Raw genomic sequence first — 25,737 nt, 5'->3', positions numbered from 1 at the left:
AAAAATCTGACTTTCTATAGCTTGGTATTATTTAAAATTTTAAATTTTAGTCCTGCTGTTCACATTTGAGGACAACAATTTTTAGGAAAACTATTTGCTCTAAAAAAAAAAAAACTTGTTTTTACTTGTTTCTTGGGGGCTACTAGTTACAAATCAAAAAGGGAAATGGAAAATGCTTAGGAGGTTAAAAAAAAATATTAACTTATAACTGACCTGATAACTGAACTCATAACTGATACAAATTGTTAATCATTTCCAACATTTCTTTTAATTATTACTAAAAACATAATATTTAGCTGTTCCCACATTTTCAATGCAAACCCTGCATAATCTTCCCCCATTACAAAAATGTAACATTCCTTAAAATATTAAAACTGACACCCAGGAAGTAACATAATTTGAACCCTTTCTGAAGTATGGAAGGTTAAGTAAATAAACCCATTCCATTTCTTTTTTTATTTTTACAAATAGGGTTAGTGTTGACTACATTCATCAACCTTAACCCAATCACCCAAGTTATTGTAAGAAAAAAATGTATTAAAAATATTTTATTTACTTTATGGGAAATATAAGTTTATCAATAAGTATAAACTAAAGTTTGGTCGAGCTATAGCCCCCACTGAGCTTAATTAAGGCTAAATGTGCAATTATGTAACCCTTTCTGGCACAGTTTTTAAAATGTTATCTTTTTTTAGCTTTATAAATGCCTTTTCAATTTTTATGTTTTTACTTATTCATTAAAACATAATAGGAGTGCTAGAAAATCACAAAATTAGATAAATAAGGGGTCCAAAGTGTTTGAAATGAAAAAGAAAATTAAACGGCTCATATAATATTTAGTTGGACCATCTCAGGTTGATGATGAAAGATTTTTCGGGATTAAGCATCTCCTTTCGCTGATTTTTTTTTTAATTTATTTTTTTTAAAGAAAATAAAAAATACTTTAGATACTTAAGATAACTTAAAGGGATAGTTCACCCAAAAATGAAAATTCTCTCATCATTTACTCACCTTCATGCCATCCCAGATGTGTATGACTTTCTTCTGCAGAACACAAACAAAGATTTTTTGAAGAATATCTCAGATCTGCAGTTCCATACAATGCAAGTTAATGGTGACTAAAACTTTGAAGGTCCAAAAAGCACATAAAGGCAGCATAAAAGTATCCATAGGACTTCAGTGGTTAAATCTATATCTTCAGAAGTGATATGATAGTTGTGGGTGAGAAACAAATCAATATAAAAGTCATTTTTACTATAAATCTCCACTTTCACTTTCACATTATTTTCTTTTTGGCAATTTGCTTTCTTCGTGCATATTGCCACCTGTTGGGCAGGAGGAGAATTTATAGTCAAAAAGGACTTAAATATTGACCTGTTTCTCACCCACACTTATATCACTCCCGAAGACATGGATTAAACCACTGGAGTCATTTGGATTACTTTTATGCTGCCTTTATGTGCTTTTTGGAACTTCAAAATCTTGGTACCCATTGACTTGCATTGTATGGACCTACAGAGCTGAAAAATTCATTATAATTTTCATTTTTGAGTGAACTATCCATTTAAGACTTAAGATAAAGAACTCCTCACTCTTGAGGTCTAATGGTGGAGATAATTGGCTGGCCTTTCATTCTCTTCCTCTATCTCCTTTACTAAGGTCATTTGTTGGACTGGAATAAAAATTCTCAAATCACCTCAAACTACATCAATAATAAATATTACCTGAATTGCATTTCAAATTCATGTGACTTTTTGGTGACATTTCAATGACAATTTAACTATTTAACATTGATCCTGAAGGAAAAGGGAGAACCCTTGGTAATGTGGTGTATAAAGATTTAGGCACTGAACCACAGGCTGTAACCACCATAAACGTATAACCATTATTCAGATTAGAGCTCAACTGATATGCTTTTCCAGTGGTTGATTATAAATGATTACATTTGGTCCCCCAATGAATATGTGGTTACAACCTCGCCAGAAGTGCCCTTGATCAAAAGACTTAACGCATTGCTCCAGGGGCACTTTGTAATTAGTGTATAGGACACTTTGGATGAAACCATCAGCTAAATGACTAATCAATAATTAGCAGTTACATTATATTCAGGTATGATGCCTGAAGGAAAGCTAAAACACGTGGTAATGTAGACCAGTGGCTAAAGATTCAGACTGGTAACTGATATTTGAAAAAGATGATTCATGAAGGTACACCAATGTGCGCTTGAGGTTGCTCCAGGGAAATTGTCTCTATATGAGGTGTAGTCTACTTTGAATCACTTTGGATATAAGATAAACGAATTAACTGACTAATTAAAATGGGCAATTTCATTGCATTCACCTACGATTCCAAAAGGTAAGCAAGAAACCCAAAGCGCACCTCACCTTGGAACTTGAACCCTTCTATCTGGATCCACAGACAGAGATCCTCGGTGTCGCAGTCGCATCTCCAGGGGTTTCCGCTGAGCCCCAAAGAGCGCAATGCCGGCAGGCTGATCAGCGAGCTGATGTTAAGCGCTGTCAGGTTGTTGCGGCTCACGTCCAACACCTGCAGCGCCGCGTTCTCTGCGAACGCGTCCGAGTGGATCTCCGACAGCCCCGGGTTATCCGTCATCCTGAGCATGACCAGACTGGCCAGAGGGCCAAACGTCCGGTCCTCGATCTGCGCCAGCGTGTTGAAAGACAGATCCAGGTAAGCGAGCTTGCGCAGGTTGCCAAAGGTGGACTCGGAGATCTCCGTCAACGAGTTGTTGCTGCAGTCCAGGTACACCAGATCCGACAGGTAGTTGAGCTGGAGCGCCGGCAGGTCACCGATCCGGTTGTTGGAGATGATGAGCTGCCGGGTGGCCAGCGGGAGGTCCACGGGGAAGTCGGTTAACTGTTGCCCGGCGCACTGGACCACCAATTGGTCGTCGCACACGCAGCGGTCCGGGCAGCCGGCGGTGAGAGCCGGGGACGGTGCTACATCCATGATGAAGATTAACAGAAACACCAGCCGCAATGATTGCGCGCTTGGCTCAGGCAAAACACGCATGATACCGCCGCCGGCTTCATCGACTGTGCGTGCACTCGCGCATTCTTCATTGATCTGTGTGATCCAGTTCGGTCGTTAATGCTGGTCAGGACAGTTGAAGTGTTACCGAGCCGATGCTGTCATTAGGAGCCTCTTCCACGCGCGCACGCAAGTCTCCTCAACAGCGAAGGTGACCGTGGCGCGTCTTTAATCTCGCGAAGTCCTTTGCGTAAATCACTTTCTGTGAAGATCACCATAAACTCGTTCGGTGCCCATTTTCTTTGCAGTGTTATTTTAGGGGTCCTGAAAATAGTTTGCGCCGTTTGTGTAGTTAAGCGCAAAAACTAACACATATTTAAATGACTTGTCTCACATGTCCATAAGTATGTTTCTATATTTAAACGCACTAAAGTTACGAAAATCTGTCCTGAGGCGCACCATCGTGCTGTTCTTGTATTGTGGCTTGCCTCTGGTGTGTGTTGCGCAGCTTCTCTCTGCAGCTGTGAGTGTGTGTGTGCGTGCGTGCGTGAAAGAGAGAGAGAGAGAGAGAGAGAGAGAGAGAGAGAGAGAGATTGTTGTACTGACAGAGCGTGTGTCCCGCTCAGATACACAAGAGAAAAGCACCCGCCTTTACCTCTGACAAGCTTTGAACACAAGAGTCCGTGCGCTCTGACAGCTCACAGGTGGCACTTGCATTCAACGGGCCTTCAAAAAAAACCAACATTCCTTCAAATTATTGTAGAGAAGGCTTTTATAGTAAGTATTGCAACCTATACTGTATATTGGTTACAAATAGTAGTTACTGCGTGTTTAGTATATAAACTATAGCTATAGTAAATATAATACATGACAGACAACACTAAAAATACAATACAGCAATTGTGTGTAGTTTAGCAGCCCATAAAATGTATTTTCTGTGTATATACTATTGTAGGCTATATATAGCAGCAACCTATAGCAGCCTATACATTTATGCACTTGACAGACACCTTTTATCCGAAACAACAGAGAATTCAAGGTATACATTTTGACTTAGTTTTGTGTTCCCTGGGATATAAACCCTGCCTTGACATTGGTGTTGCTAGCACCATACTCTACCAGATAAACTATAGGAACCCTATAGATGTATACTGCAGTATTCTATAGTATAGAATACAGTGTATTATGTGCAGAATTGTATAGTAACCTAAAGTGTTTATTCATTAGTACAGTACTATAAATGTATAGTATATGCAAAGTACCTATAGTATCCATTATACTAAAAAATAAAGTGCATTGTTTCTGTGTATTGTAGCAGCCTTAATGTATTTTCGGTGTATTCAGTAGGCTACATAATGACTACTGGAGTAAGCTATACAATTATGCACTTGGCAGATACTTTTATCCAAAGCAACAGTGAATTCAAAGTATACATTTTATAAAGTGTTTATACGATTTTGTGTTCCCTGCGAACTGAACCCATGACCTTGGTGTTGCTAGCTCTGAGCTATAGGAACCCTTCAGACGTACATTTTAGTAGTCTATTTTATATAATACAGAGTATTAGGTATAGTAAAGTGTAGTGTAGAATAGAATATAGTATAGTGAATATTGGTTACATAGATGAATAGTGTATAATAGGCTATAGCTATAGTAAGTATACATTCCAGACACAGTAAAGTAGCCCATATATTGTATTTTCTGTGTAACAGGCTATATATTGTGTAGTAAGCAGACAGAAGTAAGCTACAGTATACAGTTATGCACTTGGCATACCCTTATACCCAAAGCAACAATGAATTTAAGGCACTGTATATATATATATATATATATATATGGACATTTTATCAAGTTTTGTGTTTCCCAGGGATTGAACCCATGACCTTAGTGTTGCTAGTGCCATGCTTTACCAGTTGAGCTATAGGATTCCTATATTTAGTTTAGTATAGTATAGTATAGTACAGTACAGTATAGTTTTTCTGGGAATTGAACTCATGACCTTGGTGTTGTCAAAGCATAGGGAAAAGAGTTACTATAGAGACAACTACAGAGTAACTAAAATGCAGAGTTTTTATGCACACAAGAACTCAAAGATTAGTTTGAAAAAGAAAATGGCTGTCACTTATAACAAGGAAATGACATTGGCACGCTGGAGAAAGGCATGGATTTAGCGCACTGCTTATCTATGTGTCTTACACACACAAGACAGCTTGACTGTCCAATAACTTCATTATCTGACATGTGTGTGTGTCTGTCTTAGATAGGGTTAGGAGAGAAGGTGTAGGGACAGAGTGTACAGCCACTGACTTTGACCGTCTTGACTGCCTCTGTCTGTACGGCGAGACAGAGAGAGAGAGAGAGTGAGAGAGAGAGAGAGAGAGAGAGAGAGAGAGAGAGAGAGAGAGAGAGAGAGAGAGAGAGAGAGAGAGAGAGAGAGAGACTGTTGCGTTTGAGCTGACGCAGGTGCAAAAGAAACATGATATCATCGTCATAGAACATGGAGCCTGTGTTAGCCTCTATTATTGTTGTAGAGGAATCGTTGTATCATCCTATACGAACAAAGAGTGCTATTCTTGGTTATCATTTCCATTCCTCCCTGGGCTTTGCAGCAACAAGCCTACATGTGCAAATCATAATCATAACAGTGATTCATTTGATTGTATAACTTTTATTGTGGTGGAGTATGTGGTGGTAATACTTGCCTTTAGCTGTCTAGGCCTCCCACAGGTAAGCCCACTCACAAATCCAGAGCTGTTGTCTATGACTGTGGGCCTTTACTCTATACTGGATGTGTGGAGTATCAAAAAGTAATAACAAATCAGTGCTGCAGTGTGATATGTAGGTCCATGTGTTAAAAAAAAAAAAAAAAAGTCTGCTCTAGAGTTTAAGTTAAAACAAATAATGTTATACCAACACCATTATGAACATGCTGTTTCCTAAACATATCTTTTCCATGCTCTGATATTGACATATGGATGGGATTTCATGTTTTGGAGTACATTTTTAGGTCTTACACAAGATGATGGGAAAAATATAGTGGTTCTAAATAAGAGTGTTACATCGAATGTCAGAAGTTTCCACACCTAGCAATTTATATTGGGATGCAGACTTGTCTTTATGTTTAATATCTTTTAATTATCATTTAATGGACCCTGTTCTAATTTTTGGGTTTGGAACATGGAAGTACATTTTAGCAGGGTAAACTGTGCTGCTGGGGTTGGTTGCACCAGCTATACGTAAGTTAAAACTTAGCCTAGTTGTGGCGTAAATGGGCACTAAGTCGCAATTTATGCACTATTAAATATGTGAGCGTTGCACCATTTATCTTAGTTAGAACGTAACCCTACGTATAAACTAAATATTTACGGAAGATTCCAACCAGAAGTAATGGATGGAATAAAACAGCAGACTTATTTAAAGACATCAATGAGCTCATGTTTTGGTTGACAGGCTTCAGTCCTTTCGACATATATGATGATGTTGGCATTTACACTCGTTTACATTTATGAGAGAAAACATTATGTAAAAAATGTACCTCTTCAGAATGAAACCGGTCTAATGGTGCACTTTCCTGTGTATGTCGCCCAGTGTCAAGTTTCAACATATACAAAATATATACAATATTAAAATAAACATAATCTATTTTTCCAGCCTGTGGTATTAGTATTTATTTATTGACCCTTATTCATTTTAGATACAGTTATTGAATATTGTTATTTACATAGGCTAAATGTACCAATAATGAAATCTTGTTTTATTATGTATCGTATTTCAGTGGGGATATAATTTATTACAGCTGACATTTACGCAAGCAAACAAGGTTTGAACATCAACTGAAACAAGATCAAATTGAAATTCACGGCTTTTTAACAACTTCTGCATACAAATTTGAAGGCTGCTTATTGGATCAATACAAGTAAACATCATATTATGCGACTTAGCATTACTTTACGGAGAGCTTATGACCTACTAGTTAAGTCTTGCCTTAAGAACAGGTGGTGCAACCAAATTAAGCACTGACTTAGTTACAAACTAACTAGTAGTTACTAAGCCCTTAGTGTGAACTTTACGCCCCAACTTACGTGAGAACTCACGCACAGCTGGTGCAACCCTACCCAGGTGAATATAGAGACAATGGTAAATGTTATTACAGCATTCCCCTTTGCTCCAACAACAAAACGAATTTTCAATAGAAAAAGAAAAAAGAGAGATAGATGGATTACGGCAGTCAAAATAGAGAAAGATGACAAATTTAATGCAACTGAGCAACTGTATTTGAAAACCCATAACAGTAGTGTTGGATTTCTTTGTCCCATTAATGTCATGATAAAGTAGCACAAATTATAGTGATAGATGTGTATTTACATGTAAATAAACATTAAATATTGTACATTAAGTTAAAAGAAAATATTTTAGTTTATTCTTTCATGCTAAATATATTTCCTTTCAAATATTTTTAAAGCAGAAAATAAATAGAATTATGTGAAAAGGGTCAATTTCAACTCAGTCCTAGTGACCTTGAAGCATTAACAGAAATAAATAAATGGATGTGTAAATGTAATATATATATATATGTGTATATTCGTTTCATTGTTTAAATTTTTAATTTTTTTTGGAAAGAAAATACAGAAAGAAAAAAAGTCCATTTCACCTCAGTTCTAGTGACCTTGAGACCTTAACAGAAAAAATAAATAAATAAATATATGTGTGTATATTTACGAATACACACACACACACACACACACACACACACACACACATATATATATATATATATATATATATATATATATATATATATATATATATATATTATATATATACTGATACTGTATCAGTGAAATGTATATTCGTTTCATTGTTTACATTTTTTATCTTTTTATTTTTTTTGGAAAGAAGGTAAATAAATAAAAAAGTTTGCTAGATTTACCCTGCTAAATTAAAGCAGAAAATACACCCAACTATGTAAAAAGGGTCCATTTCAGCTCAGTTGTAGTTACAGTTGAAGTCAGAAGTTTACATACACTTAGGTTGAATTCATTAAAACTCATTTTTTAACCACTCCACAGATTTAATAGTAGCAAACTATAGTTTTGTCAAGTCATTTAGGACATCTACTTTGTGCATGACACCAGTAATTTTTCAACAATTGTTTACAGACAGATTGTTTCAATTTTAATTGACTATATCACAATTCCAGTGGGTCAGAAGTTTACATACACTAAGTTAACTGTGCCTTTAAGCAGCTTGGAAAATTCCAGAAAATGATGTCAAGCCTTTAGGCAATTAGCCCATGAGCTTCTGATAGGAGGTGTACTGAATTGTAGGTGTACCTGTGGATGTATTTTAAGGCCTATCTTAAACTCAGTGCCTCTTTGCTTGACAACATGAGAAAATCAAAAGAAAAAATTGTGGACCTCCAAAAGTCTGGTTCATCCTTGGGAGCAATTTCCAAATGCCTGAAGGAACCACGTTCATTTGTACAAACCATAGTACGCAAGTATAAACACCATGGGACCACGCAGCCATTATACCACTCAGGAAGGAGACGCATTCTTTCTCCTACAGATGAACGTAGTTTGGTGCGAAAAGTGCAAATTAAAAACAGCAAAGGACATTGTGAAGATGCTGGAGGAAACAGGTAGACAAGTATCTATATCCACAGTAAAACGAGTCCAGTATCGACATAACCTGAAAGGCTGCTCAGCAAGGAAGAAGCCACTGCACCAAAACTGCCATAAAAAGCCAGACTACAGTTTGCACATGGGGACAAAGATCTTACTTTTTGGAGAAATGTCCTCTGATCTAATGAAACAAAAAATGAACTGTTTTGCCATAATGACCATCGTTATGTTAGGAGGAAAAAGGTTTTCATTTGTGAAGAGTCATGAAACAAAAAATGAACTGTTTTGCCATAATGACCATCGTTATGTTAGGAGGAAAAAGGTTTTCATTTGTGAAGAGTCACGAAACAAAAAATGAACTGTTTTGCCATAATGACCATCGTTATGTTAGGAGGAAAAAGGGTGAGGTTGCAAGCCGAAGAACACCATCCCAGCCGTGAAGCTGGTTTAGGTTTTTATAATACTTGTTTATATTTATGGAATGTCAAACTTTTTGTCCACAACTTTTATGTTCAGGTCAAGGTCAAATCTGAAGCAGGGATAAATAATGCTGGTTTTCAATTGGTTTTCATTTGTGAAGAGTCATGAAACAAAAAATGAACTGTTTTGCCATAATGACCATCGTTATGTTAGGAGGAAAAAGGGTGAGGTTGCAAGCCGAAGAACACCATCCCAGCCGTGAAGCATGGGGGTGGCAGCATCATGTTGTGGGGGAACTTCACAAAATAGATGCCATCATGGGGAAGGAAAATTATGTGGATATATTGAAGCAACATCTCAAGATATCAGCCAGGAAGTTAAAGCTCGGTTGCAAATGGGTCTTCCAAATGGACAATGACCCCAAGCATACCTCCAAAGTTGTGGCAAAATGGCTTAAGGAAAACAAAGTCAAGGTACTGGATTGGCCATTACAATGCCCTGACCTCAATCCGATAGAAAATTTGTGGGCAGAACTGAAAAAGCATGTGAGAGCAAGGAGGCCTACAAACCTGACACCGTTACACCAGTTCTGTCTGGAGGAATGGGCCAAAATTCCAGCAACTTATTGTGAGAAGCTTGTGGAAGGCTACCCAAAACATTTTATCCAAGTTAAACAATTTAAATGGCAATGCTACCAAATACTAACAAAGTTTATTTAAACTTCTGACCCACTGTGATGAAATAAATCATTCTCTCTACTATTATTCTGACATTTCACATTCTTAAAATAAAGTTGTGATCCTAACTGACATAAGACAGGGAATGTTTTCTATGATTAAATGTCATTACGTTTACTAATATATATATATATATATATATATATATATAATATTATATGTACAATATATATTCCTTAGATTGGTTGCCTTTTTTATTTCTTCTTGGAAATCTTTTTATTTATTTAGTTTTTTATTGATATTGTTCAATGTATATGTTAAAAAAAGGTTTTTAGGTTTTTATAATACTTGTTTATATTTATGGAATGTCAAACTTTTTGTCCACAACTTTTATGTTCAGGTCAAGGTCAAATCTGAAGCAGGGATAAATAATGCTGGTTTTCAATTGGTTTTCATTTGTGAAGAGTCATAACATCTCTCTCTCTCTCTCTCTCTCTCTCTCTCTCTCTCACACACACACACACACACACACAATGAATTATTTCTAGTTGTTCAACTGCACAATGTTGATTTGACAAATGCTGACAATACTGTATATTTCTTGCACAATAATATACACTATATTGCCAAAAGTATTCGCTCATCTGCCTTTAGACGCATATGAACTTAAGTGACATCCCATTCTTAATCCATAGGGTTTAATATGACATCGGCCCACCCTTTGCAGCTATAACAGCTTCAACTCTTCTGGAAAGGCTTTCCACAAGGTTTAGGAGTGTGTTTATGGGAATTTTTGACCATTCTTCCAGAAGCGCATTTGTGAGGTCAGACACTGATGTTGGACGAGAAGGCCTGGCTCGCAGTCTTCGCTCTAATTCATCCCAAAGGTGCTCTATCGGGCTGAGGTCAGGACTCTGTGCAGGCCAGTCAAGTTCTTCCACACCAAACTCGCTCATCCATGTCTTTATGGACCTTGCTTTGTGCACTGGTGCGCAGTCATGTTGGAACAGGAAGGGGCCATCCCCAAACTGTTCCCACAAAGTTGGGAGCATGGAATTGTCCAAAATCTCTTGGTATGCTGAAGCATTCAGAGTTCCTTTCACTGGAACTAAGGGGCCAAGCCCAGCTCCTGAAAAACAACCCCACACCATAATCCCCCTCCACCAAACTTCACAGTTGGCACAATGCAGTCAGACAAGTACTGTTCTCCTGGCAACCGCCAAACCCAGACTCGTCCATCAGATTGCCAGATGGAGAAGTGTGATTCGTCACTCCAGAGAACGCGTCTCCACTGCTCTAGAGTCCAGTGGAGGCGTGCTTTACACCACTGCATCCGACGCTTTGCATTGCACTTGGTGATGTATGGCTTGGATGCAGCTGCTCGGCCATGGAAACCCATTCCATGAAGCTCTCTACGCACTGTTCTTGAGCTAATCTGAAGGCCACATGAACTTTGGAGGTCTGTAGTGATTGACTCTGCAGAAAGTTGGCGACCTCTGTGCACTATGCGCCTCAGCATCCTCTGTCATTTTACGTGGCCTACCACTTCGTGGCTGAGTTGCTGTCATTCCCAATCGCTTCCACTTTGTTATAATACCACTGACAGTTGACTGTGGAATATTTAGTAGCGAGGAAATTCACGACTGGACTTGTTGCACAGGTGGCATCCTATCACAGTACCACGCTGGGTTTCACTGAGCTCCTGAGAGCGGCCCATTCTTTCACAAATGTTTGTAGAAGCAGTCTGCATGCCTAGGTGCTTCATTTTATACACCTGTGGCCATGGAAGTGATTGAAACACCTGAATTCAATTATTTGGATGGGTGAGCGAATACTTTTGGCAATATAGTGTATGTTATTTTTTTGGAATATTCCTACAGTATGGTTTTAATGTTGCAGAATATAAACAACGATTCTGTTTTTTCTTTCAGACTAATACAATTTGAAATTAATCTAAGTATCAGCTTATTTTAAGAACTGTAAATCCTTACAGTAAAGCTAAGGATTTACTGTATATCTATTGTACATAAGCAGTACCACAACTTACAAATAAGTGGCATTCTTTACAGTTAAAATGCTACTATAGAAGCCTTTATTCAGTGTGAAAACATGTAGGTAAGCCTATGCCAGTTTTCATGTTAGTAATTAATAGATGAGTGTAAATCTACTGCAAATCTATTGTACTCTATAGAGGTCATTTTTGACCTGAACATCACAGTTGTCATTAGTGTTACACATAACAAAAAGGTTAAATGGCATTAAATGACTTTCCTTTATCGGGGTAAGGTCAAAAACAGTTTAAGCATCAACCAATTGGCACACATAGATTTTTGCCCATTATTCCAATTCATGTTGCATGTAAACACTTTTACCGGCGTTCTTATCGGCTTATCTAATGTGTGCATGACTTTAAACGTGTTGACGTCAAAAGCAGAGAATAACCCAATGATTTCAAATGTTGTGTAAATTCACTTTTCTTGCATTGTCAGATTTTTGTATAAGCTCATTTTTGGTAGTTATCTGCTTATTGGTGTGCATGTATATGTGAAGATGATGTGAGCCAGGTCTTTCAGAAACAAAAGATGAGGAAAGCTTCAGGCCCAGATGGCGCCTCACCAGCGTGTCTTCGATCCTGTGCTAACCAGCTGGCCCCCATCTTCACACAGATCTTCAATAGATCACTGGAGCAGTGTGAAGTCCCATGCTGCTTCAAACGCTCAATCATTATTCCTGTCCCAAAGAAACCAAAAATCACAGGACTTAATGACTACAGACCTGTCGCCCTGATGTCTGTGGTCATGAAATCATTTGAGAGACTGGTGTTGGCCCACCTGAAGGACATCACTGGACCCTTTCTAGATCCCCTTCAATTTGCTTATCGAGCAAACAGGTCTGTGGATGATGCAGTCAACATTGGATTGCATCATATCCTGCAACATCTGGACAGACCAGGGACATATGCAAGGATCCTTTTTGTGGACTTCAGTTCGGCTTTCAACACCATCATCCCAGCTATACTCCAGAATAAATTACACCAACTCTCTGTTCCCATGTCTATCTGTCAGTGGATTACCAGCTTTCTGACAGACAGGCAGGAACTTTAGGGGAACACCCCAACAATGACCCCCCTCACCATTCTAAACAGCACTGTGGCAGCAGTGGAGTCATTCAGGTTCCTGGGCACTACCATTTCACAGGACCTGAAGTGGGAGACACACATTGACTCCATTGTGAAAAAGGCCCAGCAGAGGCTGTACTTCCTTCGCCAGCTGAGGAAGTTCAACCTGCCACAGGTGCTGCTGATACAGTTCTACTCAGCGGTCATTGAGTCTGTCCTCTGCACTTCAATAACTGTCTGGTTTGGTTCAACTACGAAATCAGACATCAGAAGACTACAAAGGACAGTTCGGACTGCTGAGAGGATTATTGGTTGCCCCCCCCCCCCTTCAAGAACTATACACTTCCAGAGTGAGGAAAAAGGCTGGAAAAATCACTCTGAACCCCATTCACCCTGCCCATTACCTTTTTGAACTGTTGCCTTCTGGCTGACGCTTCAGAGCTCTGAGCACCAGAACCATCAGGCACAGGAACAGTTTTTTTCCCATTGAGCAATAACTATGTGCAATACACAGTTTAGTCTGTCTTATATTTATCCAACACATCCAACCTCTTCTGCCATTTCATTCCTCAAAAAAAACATTTGCACTCTACATAACAGATTTGTATTTTGCACTGTACATAACATAAAACAGATTTGTATTAGATTTGCACTATGTATGTGTATGTGTATATGTATGTATGTACATACATGTGTGTGTATGTACGTATGTATATAATTATTTTTTATTTTTTATTATTATCTATGTCTTGCTGCTGTTTTTGTATTGTTGTTCACTGGAAGCTCCTGTCACTAAGACAAATTCCTTGTATGTTTAAGCATACTTGGCAATAAAGCTGATTCTGATTCTGATGTAAACACACTCAATGATTATGTCCATAAAATGACCCACAATTTTCCACTTGACATGTATCTATTATCAAGCTGACACTGATAGAAAGTCTCTCTACTAGCCCTCACCTTAGACCCTGCCATCTGCAAACTGACTCTCTGGAGTCCATCCAAGGGATGAGGAAACCTTAAGTGAGCCAGACAGGTGTGAGGGGATAAAAGATCCATGTGGCATTAGAATATAGGGCGGTTGTTGGTGCCCTGAAAGGTGCATTGGCATTCTAGGGTAAGTGCCAAAGTAAACCGAACGATTGGGCTCATTAGTATAACTTTCATCCCTGGATCGTCTCCAGCGTGTCAGTTTCCAGACGACAGAGTATCAGGTGAAGTTGAGGAGGGAGACTTTGTTACTATTTAATGGATGGGTCATCTGTCAGATGCCCAGATGCATGGCTAAGCACAGCCCATGAAGAAAAAGTGAGTTGCATGTGGCATCAACAAGGGTGAATGTAATGTATTCTGTTTGGGCTACAGTAGATGTTCATTCTTTGTTATTTGTTACAGGAATTAAAACATTACTTTAACTTAGTGGAAAATGTTATTGCTCAGAGTTTGCTCTTTCATAGGTCTTTACTGTGTTTGTTTTGTGCAAAGTCAGCAGAGCATGCTAATTATTGCTTTCTGCTTGTGTGTAGTTTGTGTTTGATCATTTTCACAGCAGATCCCGCAGCATAATTAAGCAGAGAAACTCAGCATTACACATACAAACACCAGCGTCTATGCACACATGCAGGAAAACCCAAAACATCACCAAAGCAAAGGCCTGTTTTCAAATAGAAAAACTCAACCACACGCATAACCCTGATAGCACAAGAACATCACCCAGACATCTATTTGATGTGTGTTTTTACATCTGGAAGATTTATTTTTTACTTTGTTTGCTCATCTGCAATACGTCTATAAGATGTATGTCAATAATTATGTCTCGGATGTCAATAAGACATTCAGCAAATGTCTTTGAGGCGTTTATAATTTATAATGTTTGTAAATCTGATTTTTTAAAGATGTTTAGCAGACGTTAATCAGATTGTGATGCTTTCCAGATGAAAAACAAACATCTCGGAGATGTGCGTGTGCTATCTGGGGCTATGTTCTATTAATGTACTACAAAATATACTTAATACTTAAAGGAATATTCTGGGTTCAATACAAGTTAAGCTCAATCAACAAAATTTGTGGCATAATACTGATTACCACAAAAATAATTTTGACTCGTCCCTCCTTTTCATGCAACAACAACAACAACAAAGTAAAAATCGAGGTAACTGCGAGTCAATTAAAATGGAAAAGAATGGGGCCATCTTTTGGAGGGTTTAAAGGCAGAAATGTAAAGCTTACAGTTTTATAAACGTGCTTACATTAATTCTTCTGTTAAAGCTTATGTATTATTTGAGCTGTAAAGTCATGTTTACAGTCATTTTAGGGTTTTAGGGTTTGTTGACTTTACCATAGTAGTAAGATTGTGTATAACTTTACACAGAAAAGGATATTAAGTGATTTTATCACACTAAAATCATGTTAACACACATATTATTTATGTCTTGTGGCTTTTGAGTAGTTTAACATTTACAGATTGCTCCATTCACTTCCATTGTAAGTGCCTCACTGGAACACAGATTTTTACTTTTTTTTTAAAGAAAAAGAGGGACAAGTAAAAATCAATTGATGTAGTAATCAACATTATGCCACAAATGCTGTTGATTGAGCTTAACTTGTATTGAACCTGGAATATTCCTTTAAGGAGCCTGCCTGCAATGTGAGATGATGATGGGTATCTTTCAATGGACAAATTTTAAGGTTATATTTGAATTAACTTAACATTTTATTAACTTTATATCATGTCAATATTATACTGAAATGGAAACGTGCGCGTAGTATCAATTCTGGCGAGCCGTTTGGAAAATATGGGTAAAGGTGTGAATTTTTATGATGCTTGAATAGTTTGACTAATTTGCAGAATGTGTGTCATTAACAAACTAATTTAAGTTGTCATTAACAGTTATTATAATGTTGGCTTTGGTTTATATACTGTATTTGTCGTACTGGTAGTGTATGATAAGAGTGCAAAGGCGTCTATCACTAGTAGGTGTCCCCTGAACAGCTCAGTGTGGGAAATAGTTCCCTGAGGTTGTGTAAATCCATGCGGAATATAGTTTCATATCATATTACACACAGATAAATACATGGTTGGAATGTAACCGGCGGGAGAGTTTAGTAAGACGTGCAGCATGGGAATGTCTCTGCTCGCTGTTTATAATCTGTATGCTGAATGTGTATTTTCGGCTGAATTAAGCATTCACACGCGTTTGTTACTATCAATGGCAGTAGTATTAGTATTATTTTGTAGAATATATATATATATATATATATATATATATATATATATATATATATGTATATATATATATATGTATATATACACATATATACACATATACACACATATACACACATATACACACATATATATATATATATATATATATATATATATATATATATATATATATATATATATACATATATACATATATATATATATATATATATATATATATATATATATACATATATATACATATATATATATATATATATATATATATATATATATATGTATATATATATAGTGTATTGACGTAACAGATCAGATTTAACTGTCACGGACTCCACGGACACTCTACCCACAATGCAACGTGGTGCACTGTATTTAATTGTTGTTTGTTTGTTTTTCTTACATTTTATTCATTGATTTGGCAGATATTATAATTCGTAAATACATGAGATACACTTATTACTGTTAGTGCTAATGCCTAGCTGAATTTAAAATGTGTGAGAATAATTACTGTCGGGGTTACCGTTACGAGGAAGTGTGTTGTCGTCGGTGTAGTACCTGTCAGAATCCATGATTTAATTCAGTACGCTCATGTTTCTGCTCAGATCGTATAAATCTTTCGCCTTTTACTAAAGATTTCCGTGGGGAGGAACACTATGAGTATAATATAATTTATTGATGTCCTGCTTTATGGTGGGACTAATTAAAAAGGTTAAAGATAAGGCAAATTAAAGGAACCGAAGGTAAATGTTGTAAATTTGTAAAGTTAAAATAAATTACAATCAGTTTGATTAAATTCGTCATTAAAAACAGTGTAGCGATTGATTTGATCAGGAAAACATCTTACAATAAACAGTTCAAAGTATGGAAAAACACTGGCACTGATTTAAAGCAGAGATTATTTAGCAGAGACGGGCCACTTCTATTAAAATCAATGAGAGAAACTGGAACTCAACCGAGAAGCTCTGAGCGATCAACTGCTGTAGAAAGAAAGTCCCGCCTTACAGGTAAAAGAGCCAATCACCTTTTAGATACAGACATCGCCTGTCAATCAACTCTAGGAAACGCATGCGCATTAGCTATACAAGCCGTTTTTTTTAATTAGCGCAATCTGAGGTAAAGAATCACAATTTATGAAACTAGTATTGTTAGATTTTATTGTTGATTTGAAATATGTTCTTTGATCGTTATCTTGACCAACCTTTTTTGAGATTTTGGTCTTTCTCCATTCAAGTAGATAGGAGCTGCACTTTCATGACTGGAAATAGCCTCCCGAGACCGTTCCAAAGATGGCCAACAGTGGACTGACTTGCTAGAAAGACTATTTAAAGTGACTACTTTTTACACAGTGCAGAGACACCAGCAGTCGCAGCTCCCAAAAGTGCATTAGCCATAACAGAGCAAAGGATTCAGCCAGCATGCAGACTCCTGCTGGACAAGATGTAAACTGCAGGAATGAGGGCCTGAATGTTGAATGGGAACTCATCCCCTTGTTAGTGTCTCCACCCACTGTGGTTCTAGTGGGGTTTTTTTCTTTCAATTTACTGTCTGAGGATGAGCCTTTCTATTCTGTGTAGTAGCAGTTGCTTAAAGGTGCACTAAGTGATTTAATTTTTTGCTAATTGCTAAACTTTTAAACAGTAAGAAATTAATAGAATTTTTGAAAACTATTTAAAAATGTACACAGGTGATGTAAGTCGGAAAAAGCAGCTTTATTCCACATATGGTACTGGGAGCACATTCACAAGCACTGCCATGTTGAGATCATATGACCAGCCAAAAACGACTTGATCATCTCCTGTAAGTGGACATTGTCACTTGAGGAATAAATAATCATGGCTGACTGCAAATAATCTATGCCACTGTGAGCGCAACATAAGTAATAAAATATTACACCTTTTACTCATAATTGCTGTAATTTTTAGTATAGTGTCCTCTTTGGCCATATCCACACTAAAGGCCAAAGTATACTTCAGTTGTTTGTGCTGCTGACTGCAGCATAGTATGCGGACTATCCGTGTGCAGCCCAGGTTTTTTCGACTGTGCTGTGTCCGAATATCCATACTTCCCTACTACATAGTATGCCAATGGAGTAGTATGCCCGAATCCTCAGTATTCATGAGAAAGTAAGTGAGAAATACCCGGATGACCTACTATTTACGTCAAGATTTTGAAGTGCGGATCGACTGGACTCTTAACAATCCCATAATCCCTTGGGTGCTCGTTGTTCAAAACATCACGTTCAAAATGCTGGATTTAAAAGAACGGTGGAGAACAGCGAGTTGGGTGGCTCTTTTCAACTGTAAGTGCTATAAATACCAAGAAAGTTGTTCCTTAAATGGTGCTTGTTTAACAAAACCAGAAGAATTTTTGTGGTTGTTGTTATTATGTCATATATTCAGGTCACAGGTCAATACCCACGTCCCCGGATGAAGTATTGCTGCGTTCACGCCATGTCGTAATTACCGTAATTACGAGATTACGACTTGAAAAAAGCGTTTACGTCCTCGTAGAACTCGTAATTACAACTTGTAAACTGGGAAATTTCCGAGAGCTCCGACTTGTACCACCTGACTGTGTTGCCTTTCAAAGTATACTCTTTTGACCATGAGTGAATACGAACACGTTCAACACGTGCACTATGACTGCTTTGTGACACTATTTTAGTACAGTCAACGACAATGCGTACAGATGAGGACTGTGCGCTTGACGAGAACATTTGGGCCATGCGCGGACAGTCTGTGCAGACTGTGCTAATGACGAAATTTACACCTTTAGTGTTGACATGGCCTTTGTCTACCTTTGTTTAACTACTCTCTTTCTTCCGGTTTTAGGTCTGCAGTATACTGTCCTCTTGATTTATTTGTTTGCTTATCTATTTTTTTTATCTACCAGGCAAGATGGAGTCAGTTGAACATCACTTGTGGGCTAGTCTGATAATTTGATCAGTTACTTAGACTGTAGAGCAGTCACTCGAATTTACTAACTCAGTCGGATCCTGGATCAGTATAGAATCGCGTCTCAGATCTGCTTTAATGTTTAATTCTTTAAATCAGTCTATTATAAATTAAATATTATACATTGCTGTCTCATGTAAAATATTAAAATATGCTCTGGCCTCTAGGTTACTATAAAGGAGTCTTGCTGGAGTTTGATTGTATCCTTTTGTTGTGGCAATGTCCTCATTATCTAAGGTTGTGGGTGTGTATGTTTTTTTGTTTTGTTTTTTTTTTTGGGTTGCATGTGCACGTTACAGCATATCACATTGCTTGTTCCTGTCTCAAAAGTTACATACAAGCCTGGTATATATGCATACATTCATGTGTGTGAGTGTGTTTTTGCAACAGTCTTGGTTTGATCAGAGGTCCCCTGCTCATATCGTATTGGTAGGATTGTCTGATGTCAGTTTCTCCCCGCCTCGTGTCTCCTGGTCTGACGTGGCCAGTTTCTTTCAGTTTTAAAATTCAGGATCGGTTTCTGGGCTAGTTTAGCTTTTCGGCCCAACCCTGCACCCTTCCATGGCCTCTCAGGCCATTAAACCCACAAGGTCACTGACCAGCATGCGAGCCAAGTCTGACCTTACTGTGATACTGCAGGTAGTGTGGCCATCAGGAGTGGTTGAGAACACTTTTGTTCCACTACTTATTCCAAGTATTGATGTCTTCACTGAAGAAACAAGAGAGTGATCAAGAATAGTCAGTCTACTTTAGATTAAATTCAGGACACTGATTCTGGCCTACATTGCTGCCAACGGTCTTGCTCCCCACTATCTCAAATCTCTCGTCAAAAGCGTACACCCCATATCAACTGTTCAGCCACTCCTGGTCACGTCGCTCCCCATCATCAAATGTTCTCCTTGACAAAAAAACAAGAATTTTTAACATCCTTGCCCAACATTTAAGGAAAGTCATTTTCAGAATATCCCATTTACCAGTTACATTTAACCGAAGCCTAAAGATTTAGGATTCAGGGATTCTATGTTGAACTGATCTAGAACATTAAAGGTGCACTCAATAATTCTAATCCAATACACTTTTTGTCAAATTCTGCAAATATCTCCTCACGGTCTGCTAGCTGTCCGTTCTATGGGTGGGCTGAAAAAAAATATAGTATTTGTACACAGCCCTGGCTCTGTAAATGGGACAAAAACAAAGTGGATCAGACCAATCCACACAACACTACACCAGCCAATCAGCAACAGGGGGTGGTTCTCGCAGGTGCACAGGATGGGTGGTGGGGGCAGAGTGAGAGGGAATTTCATTAGAAGAGCGACGGCAAATCTGGCTGATGTGAACTTTCTAAACTCCAAGGAGGACAAATGGCTGAGAAACAGACCAAGAGAAAAAGGTCAGACGAATATAAACTAAAAATGATTATGATAAGTTGAGGGCTAGAAGCCGCGTCAACATCGGCGAGGCTTTTCAGCGGTGGAGAGACCTCCGAGAGGTAAAAGGCTTGAAGACGGATGCAGAAGTTGCTCTTTTTCTTCTCGATAGGTAGGTAACATACATTTTGCTGTTTCACAGAACCCATATATTCTGTTGTTGTGATGTTAGATTTAGTTGCAGGAGAGTTGTGAGTGTCTGGAGCTGGTGTGTGTAAAACCGTCTTGCGTGCATGAATTTGGGGGCGGAGCTTCCAAAGGAGCACTGAAAGGAGGGGTGTGTTTCTTTTGGCAGTTGAGTTCAAATATCAACAGTGTTTCTCAGGAATCGCTGAGTGCACCTTTAATGCATTTGCAGTTATTGTGGAATTTTAAATAATATTTCTTTGGTCACAAAATGTAAATTCTGAAAAGGATAAAGAAAGAAATAAAGAACCCTCCATTTCTTACTTTTCAGTATAGAGACAGTCTACTAATACAGCCGTAGTACTAATATAGTATTCGTAAGTATGGAGGTGTGTGCTAGAAAAACATAATATTCTATATATAATATTTCAAAGTTTGTAGGATTGTTTCCCTTTCAAGCACATTTTGGACAAAAGATAATTACAAAGAAAATCTCTTATGAAAATAAGGCTTTAACTTCATTAATTTACATTTGTGCTCATCATAAACTGACTTGAGAGATTTTGAGAACAGGACAGCTCTAGAAATGTCTGACTCCCTGACCAGTGCCCTGACTACTGAACTAGGGGGCTGATTGAGACGAACACTAGGTTGAAGCCGAAGTGGAAGTGAGGTCAATCACATTCAATGACTTCTTTTCATTTAGCTTGTTTTTTTTTTTATCATACCAGTCATAGCCCAAACCCTAAAATCTGAAAATTGATAATGTTGAGGCAGGTTCTAACCCTATCCCTAACCTTAAGCCTAAAATCAGTAGGCAATAATTGGTAAAGAATGTTGTTCCAGGTCCTAAACCAGTCCCTTTTCCCAACTGTAACTCCAACCCTAAATTCAGAACAGGGAATGACTGGTTGATAGGAATGTTACAGCAGGACCAACAAAGGATATCGTTTCGGAATTTTAACTACTTGTGTAAACTACAGATTATGCCCCTTGGTCAAGGCCACAAGTATGTGGAACAATTAAGTTCCAGTCATCCTTCACTGCTTTCGAACCCCTAACACCCTGTCTACACTGGACGCGAACAGTGCATTGTGTCAAAAGCAAATATCTCCTATTATGATCAATGATGCCATCTACACTGGAAGCTTCCATTAACACGCTGACAGTTGACGTGCTGCAGAGCTACTCTAGCCACTTTATTATCTTGTCTGTCTGAAATAAAATGATTTTAATTACCATATATTATGTGTCAATCTTAGTAAATCTAGTCTCACTTTATATTAGGTTATATTAGGTACATACAATACAATGTACTTATTGTGTAACTACATGTTGTTCTGTAAAATTCTCACAAAATTCACATTTGCTGCTACTGAGGTGTGAGGTACGGGTAGGTTTAGGCTTTAGGGTAAGGGTTGGGGTAGCATTAGGTTAAGGGTTAAATGCAGGTACTTTAAATGTAAATACAATGCAACATCACGTATCTACAGGACAAGTACATTGTATCACATGCTTTAAGTACATTGTAGTTAAAAACACCTAATATAAAGTGGGTCTGAAAATATTTATACCAGTGGATTTCCATTGGAAATAAAGCAGGGTATAGGTTTTTCAACCATTTAACATTTGTTGTTGAAGTCTACTTGAGCTCACAGTTGATTGGTTCGTGCTTTCTGCATGTCATTTAGAATGTGCTTTTTGACACGTCCGGTGTAGACAGGGTTTAATTGTTCATATTACAGTGGTTTTGTGTCTGACTATTCAAATAATGTGGACTGCTTTTTTGCATCTCAATTTGCAGATAAATCATATCTAACGGTATCAGTACATTATCGTTGCTTTCTCATAAATCATAAATATAATTTCTTGTCGTGACTTTCTGCTGCCTTAATCGGCTGATTCCTTCACTGCATAACAACTGTGTTATTCATGTGTTCTATAATGTACATTAGGATTAGAATGTCAGGATGTCCACGTGGAAGAGCACACTTCAATACACAGCTCTCTGTACATGTGAACAAGCTGCAAGGGTGTCAAAGGACTCTCAAGAGCTGTAAAGTGGGCGTTGATAGTGATCAAAATAAAAGCTCACGGCTACTACTGTACTCTGTGCAAGCACATCCTAACTTTTACTATACTAAAGAGAGAGCCAGAGATATCATTTTAGTCTGCTGATGTTGTTGTAGGCATAACATTTATATGAAACTCTGACCTCAACACAGCTGTGCTCTCCGTTACAAGCCTAATGGATTGTGTGTGAAGATAAATGAGGCCTATCAACCCAGATGGTGAATATACATAAAACTGTATGGCATCCTGACCTGAGTGGAAAGGGATGGGTGGGAGGAAAGGATAGGTATTAGGATCATGATTGAAAATTTGAGAGAAAGTGTCATATACAGTAGATAAAGTGATAAAGGTAAAGAGGGGACATTCAATCAACTTCAGTAGGCAACACTGTGGAGCTGCAGTGTCAAAGTGCTGATTCAGGAGCGTGTGTGTGAGGGGAAAACTGGAATGAAGTTAATTTTTACTGCAGATGAAGCATTTATGTCCACCCAGAAGAAGAAGTTAGTGTAGTGATAGTTATGGCGGGCAATGAACGCCTGGTCCCTTTTTACAGTTACTCTGTTTTTATCTTTCTTTGTAAAATCATGACTTAATGCTCACCATTCACTTTACTAATTGTCAATACTGCTGCAGGAAGTGAAGCAGAGTTTGAATCTACACTTTTAAACGGTCCAGTGCAAGCTCTTATATACCAATCAGCCACAAAATTAAAACCACCTGCCTAATATTATGTAGGTTCCCCTCATGCCACCAAAACAGTGCCAACCTGCATCTCAGAATAGCATTCTGAGATGATATTCTGAGATGATATTCTTCTCACCACAATTGTACAGAGCGGTTATCTGAGTTACCGTAGATTTTGTCAGTTCGAACCGGTCTGGCCATTCTCTGTTGACCTCTCTCATCAACAAGGCGTTTCCGTCCACAGAACTGCCGCTCACTGGATGTTTTTTTGTTTTTGGCACCATTCTGAGTAAATTCTAGAGACTGTTGTGCGTGAAAATCCCAGGAGATCAGCAGTTACAGAAATACTCAAACCAGTCCATCTGGCACCAATATTCATCCATGCGATTATCTAATCAGCCAATCGTGTGGCAGCGGTGCATAAAATCATGCAGATATGGGTCAGATTGTCATCACAATGGGGAAAAAATGTGATCTCAGTGATTTCAACTGTGGTATGATTGTTGGTGACAGATGGGCTGGTTTGAGTATTTCTGTAACTGCTGATCTCCTGGGATTTTCACGCACAACAGTCTCTAAAATTGACCCAGAATGGTGCCAAAAACAAAAAACATCCAGTGAGCGGCAGTTCTGCGGACGGAAACACCTTGTTGATGAGAGAGATAAACAGAGAATGGCCAGATTGGTTGAAGCTGACAGAAAGGCTATGGTAACTCAGATAACCCCTCTGTACAATTGTAGCGAGCAGAATAGAATCTCAGAATGAACAACATGTTGAACCTTGAGGCGGATGGGCTACAACAGTAGAAGACCACGTCAGGTTCCACTTCTGTCAGCCAAGAACAGAAAACTGAGGCTGACCTCAGCTGCATTAAGTACTGCAGTGTATCTCCTTCTTATGGACTGCACCAGATTTGCCAGTTCTTTCTGTGAGATGTTACCCCACTCTTCCACCAAGGCACTTGCAAGTTCCCAGACATTTCTGGGGGGAATGGCCCTAGCCCTCACTCTCCGATCCAACAGGTCCCAGACATGCTCAATGGGATTGAGATGCGGGCTCTTCACTGGCCATGGCAGAACACTGACATTCCTTTCTTGCAGGAAATCCCGCACAGAATGAGCAGTATGGCTGGTGGCATTGTCAAGCTGGAGGGTCAAGTCAGGATGAGCCTGCAGGAATGGTACCACATGAGGGAGGAGGATGTTTTCATTGTAACGCACAGCGTTGAGATTTCCTGCAATGACAACAAGCTCAGTCCGATGATGCTGTGACACACCGCCCCAGACCATGACGGACCCTCCACCTCCAATTCGATCCCGCTCCAGAGTACAGGCCTTGGAGTAACGCTCATTCCTTTGACGATAAACGCGAGTCCAACCATCACCCCATGTGAGACAAAACCACGACTCGTCAGTGAAGAGTTTTTTTTGCCAGTCCTGTCTGGTCCAGCGAAAGTGGGTTTGTGCCCATTGGTGACGTTGTTTCCGTTGATGTCTGGTAAGGACCTGCCTTACAACAGGCCTACAAGCCCTCAGTCCAGCCTCTCTCAGCCTATTGCAGACAGTCTGAGCACTGATGGAGAGATTGTGCATTCCTGGTGTAACTCGGGCAGTTGTTGTTGCCATCCTGTACCTGTCCTGCAGGTGTGATATTCGGATGTACCGATCCTGTGCAGGTGTTGTTACACATGGTCTGCAACTGCGAGGATGATCAGCTGTCCTTCCTGTCTCCCTGTAGCGCTGTCTTAGGCGTCTCACAGTACGGATATTGCAAATGTATTGCCCTGGCCACATCTGCAGTCCTCATGCCTCCATGCAGCATGCCTAAGGCACGTTCACGCAGATGAGCAGGGACCCTGGGCATCTTTCTTTTGGTGTTTTTCAGAGTCAGTAGAAAGGTATCTTTAGTGTCCTAAGTTTTTATAACTGTGACCTTAATTGCCTACCGTCTGTAAACTGTTAGTGTCTTAATGACTGTTCCACAGGTGCATGTTCATTAATTGTTTATGGTTCATCGAACAAGCATGGAAAACATTGTTTAAACCCTTTACAATAAAGATCTGTAAAGTTGTTTGAATTTGTACAAAATTATCTTTAAAATACAGTGTCCTGAAAAAGGGATGTTTCTTTTTTGATTTTATGTAGTTAGGCAGATCATCTGAGTATATGTATTTTATGAATAGTGGAAAAAGTATGTCACAGACCAAATTTAGTTTCTGTTATATTGCCTGATGAATTTTATATAAGATTCATTAACAATTCGCAATAAGGTTCTATTCGCTACCATTAGTTAATGCATCAGGTATCATGAACTAACAATGAACAATATATTAAAGCAGAATTTCTTAATCTTGGTTAAATTTATAAATGCATTTGTTTATTGTAATTCTATAGTATAGTTAAAATTAACATGA

General features: G+C 38.5%; 1 protein-coding gene and 1 non-coding gene across 2 annotated transcripts in view; one reads left to right on the top strand and one right to left on the bottom strand.

Moving 5' to 3' along the window:
* LOC127410019 (leucine-rich repeat-containing protein 52-like) overlaps positions 1–3,496 on the bottom strand; it is a 65,638-nt gene extending 62,142 nt beyond the window's left edge. Inside the window, exon 1 of the mRNA XM_051645000.1 lies at positions 2,385–3,496. Coding sequence (XP_051500960.1) covers positions 2,385–3,033 — 649 coding nt within the window. The 5' untranslated portion in view covers positions 3,034–3,496. The remainder of the gene's footprint in view (positions 1–2,384) is intronic.
* A 13,145-nt stretch (positions 3,497–16,641) lies between these two features.
* On the top strand, positions 16,642–16,757 carry LOC127410487 (U5 spliceosomal RNA). The gene has a single exon (XR_007892131.1). It is a non-coding gene; the product is annotated as a U5 spliceosomal RNA (small nuclear RNA).
* The last annotated feature ends 8,980 nt before the right edge of the window (positions 16,758–25,737 follow it).

Source organism: Myxocyprinus asiaticus, chromosome 19 (assembly GCF_019703515.2).
Source record: "Myxocyprinus asiaticus isolate MX2 ecotype Aquarium Trade chromosome 19, UBuf_Myxa_2, whole genome shotgun sequence".
Taxonomy (NCBI): Eukaryota; Metazoa; Chordata; class Actinopteri; order Cypriniformes; family Catostomidae; genus Myxocyprinus; species Myxocyprinus asiaticus.
The sequence above is the reverse complement of the archived record's forward strand: the minus strand, read 5'-3'. Positions and strand labels throughout refer to the sequence as shown.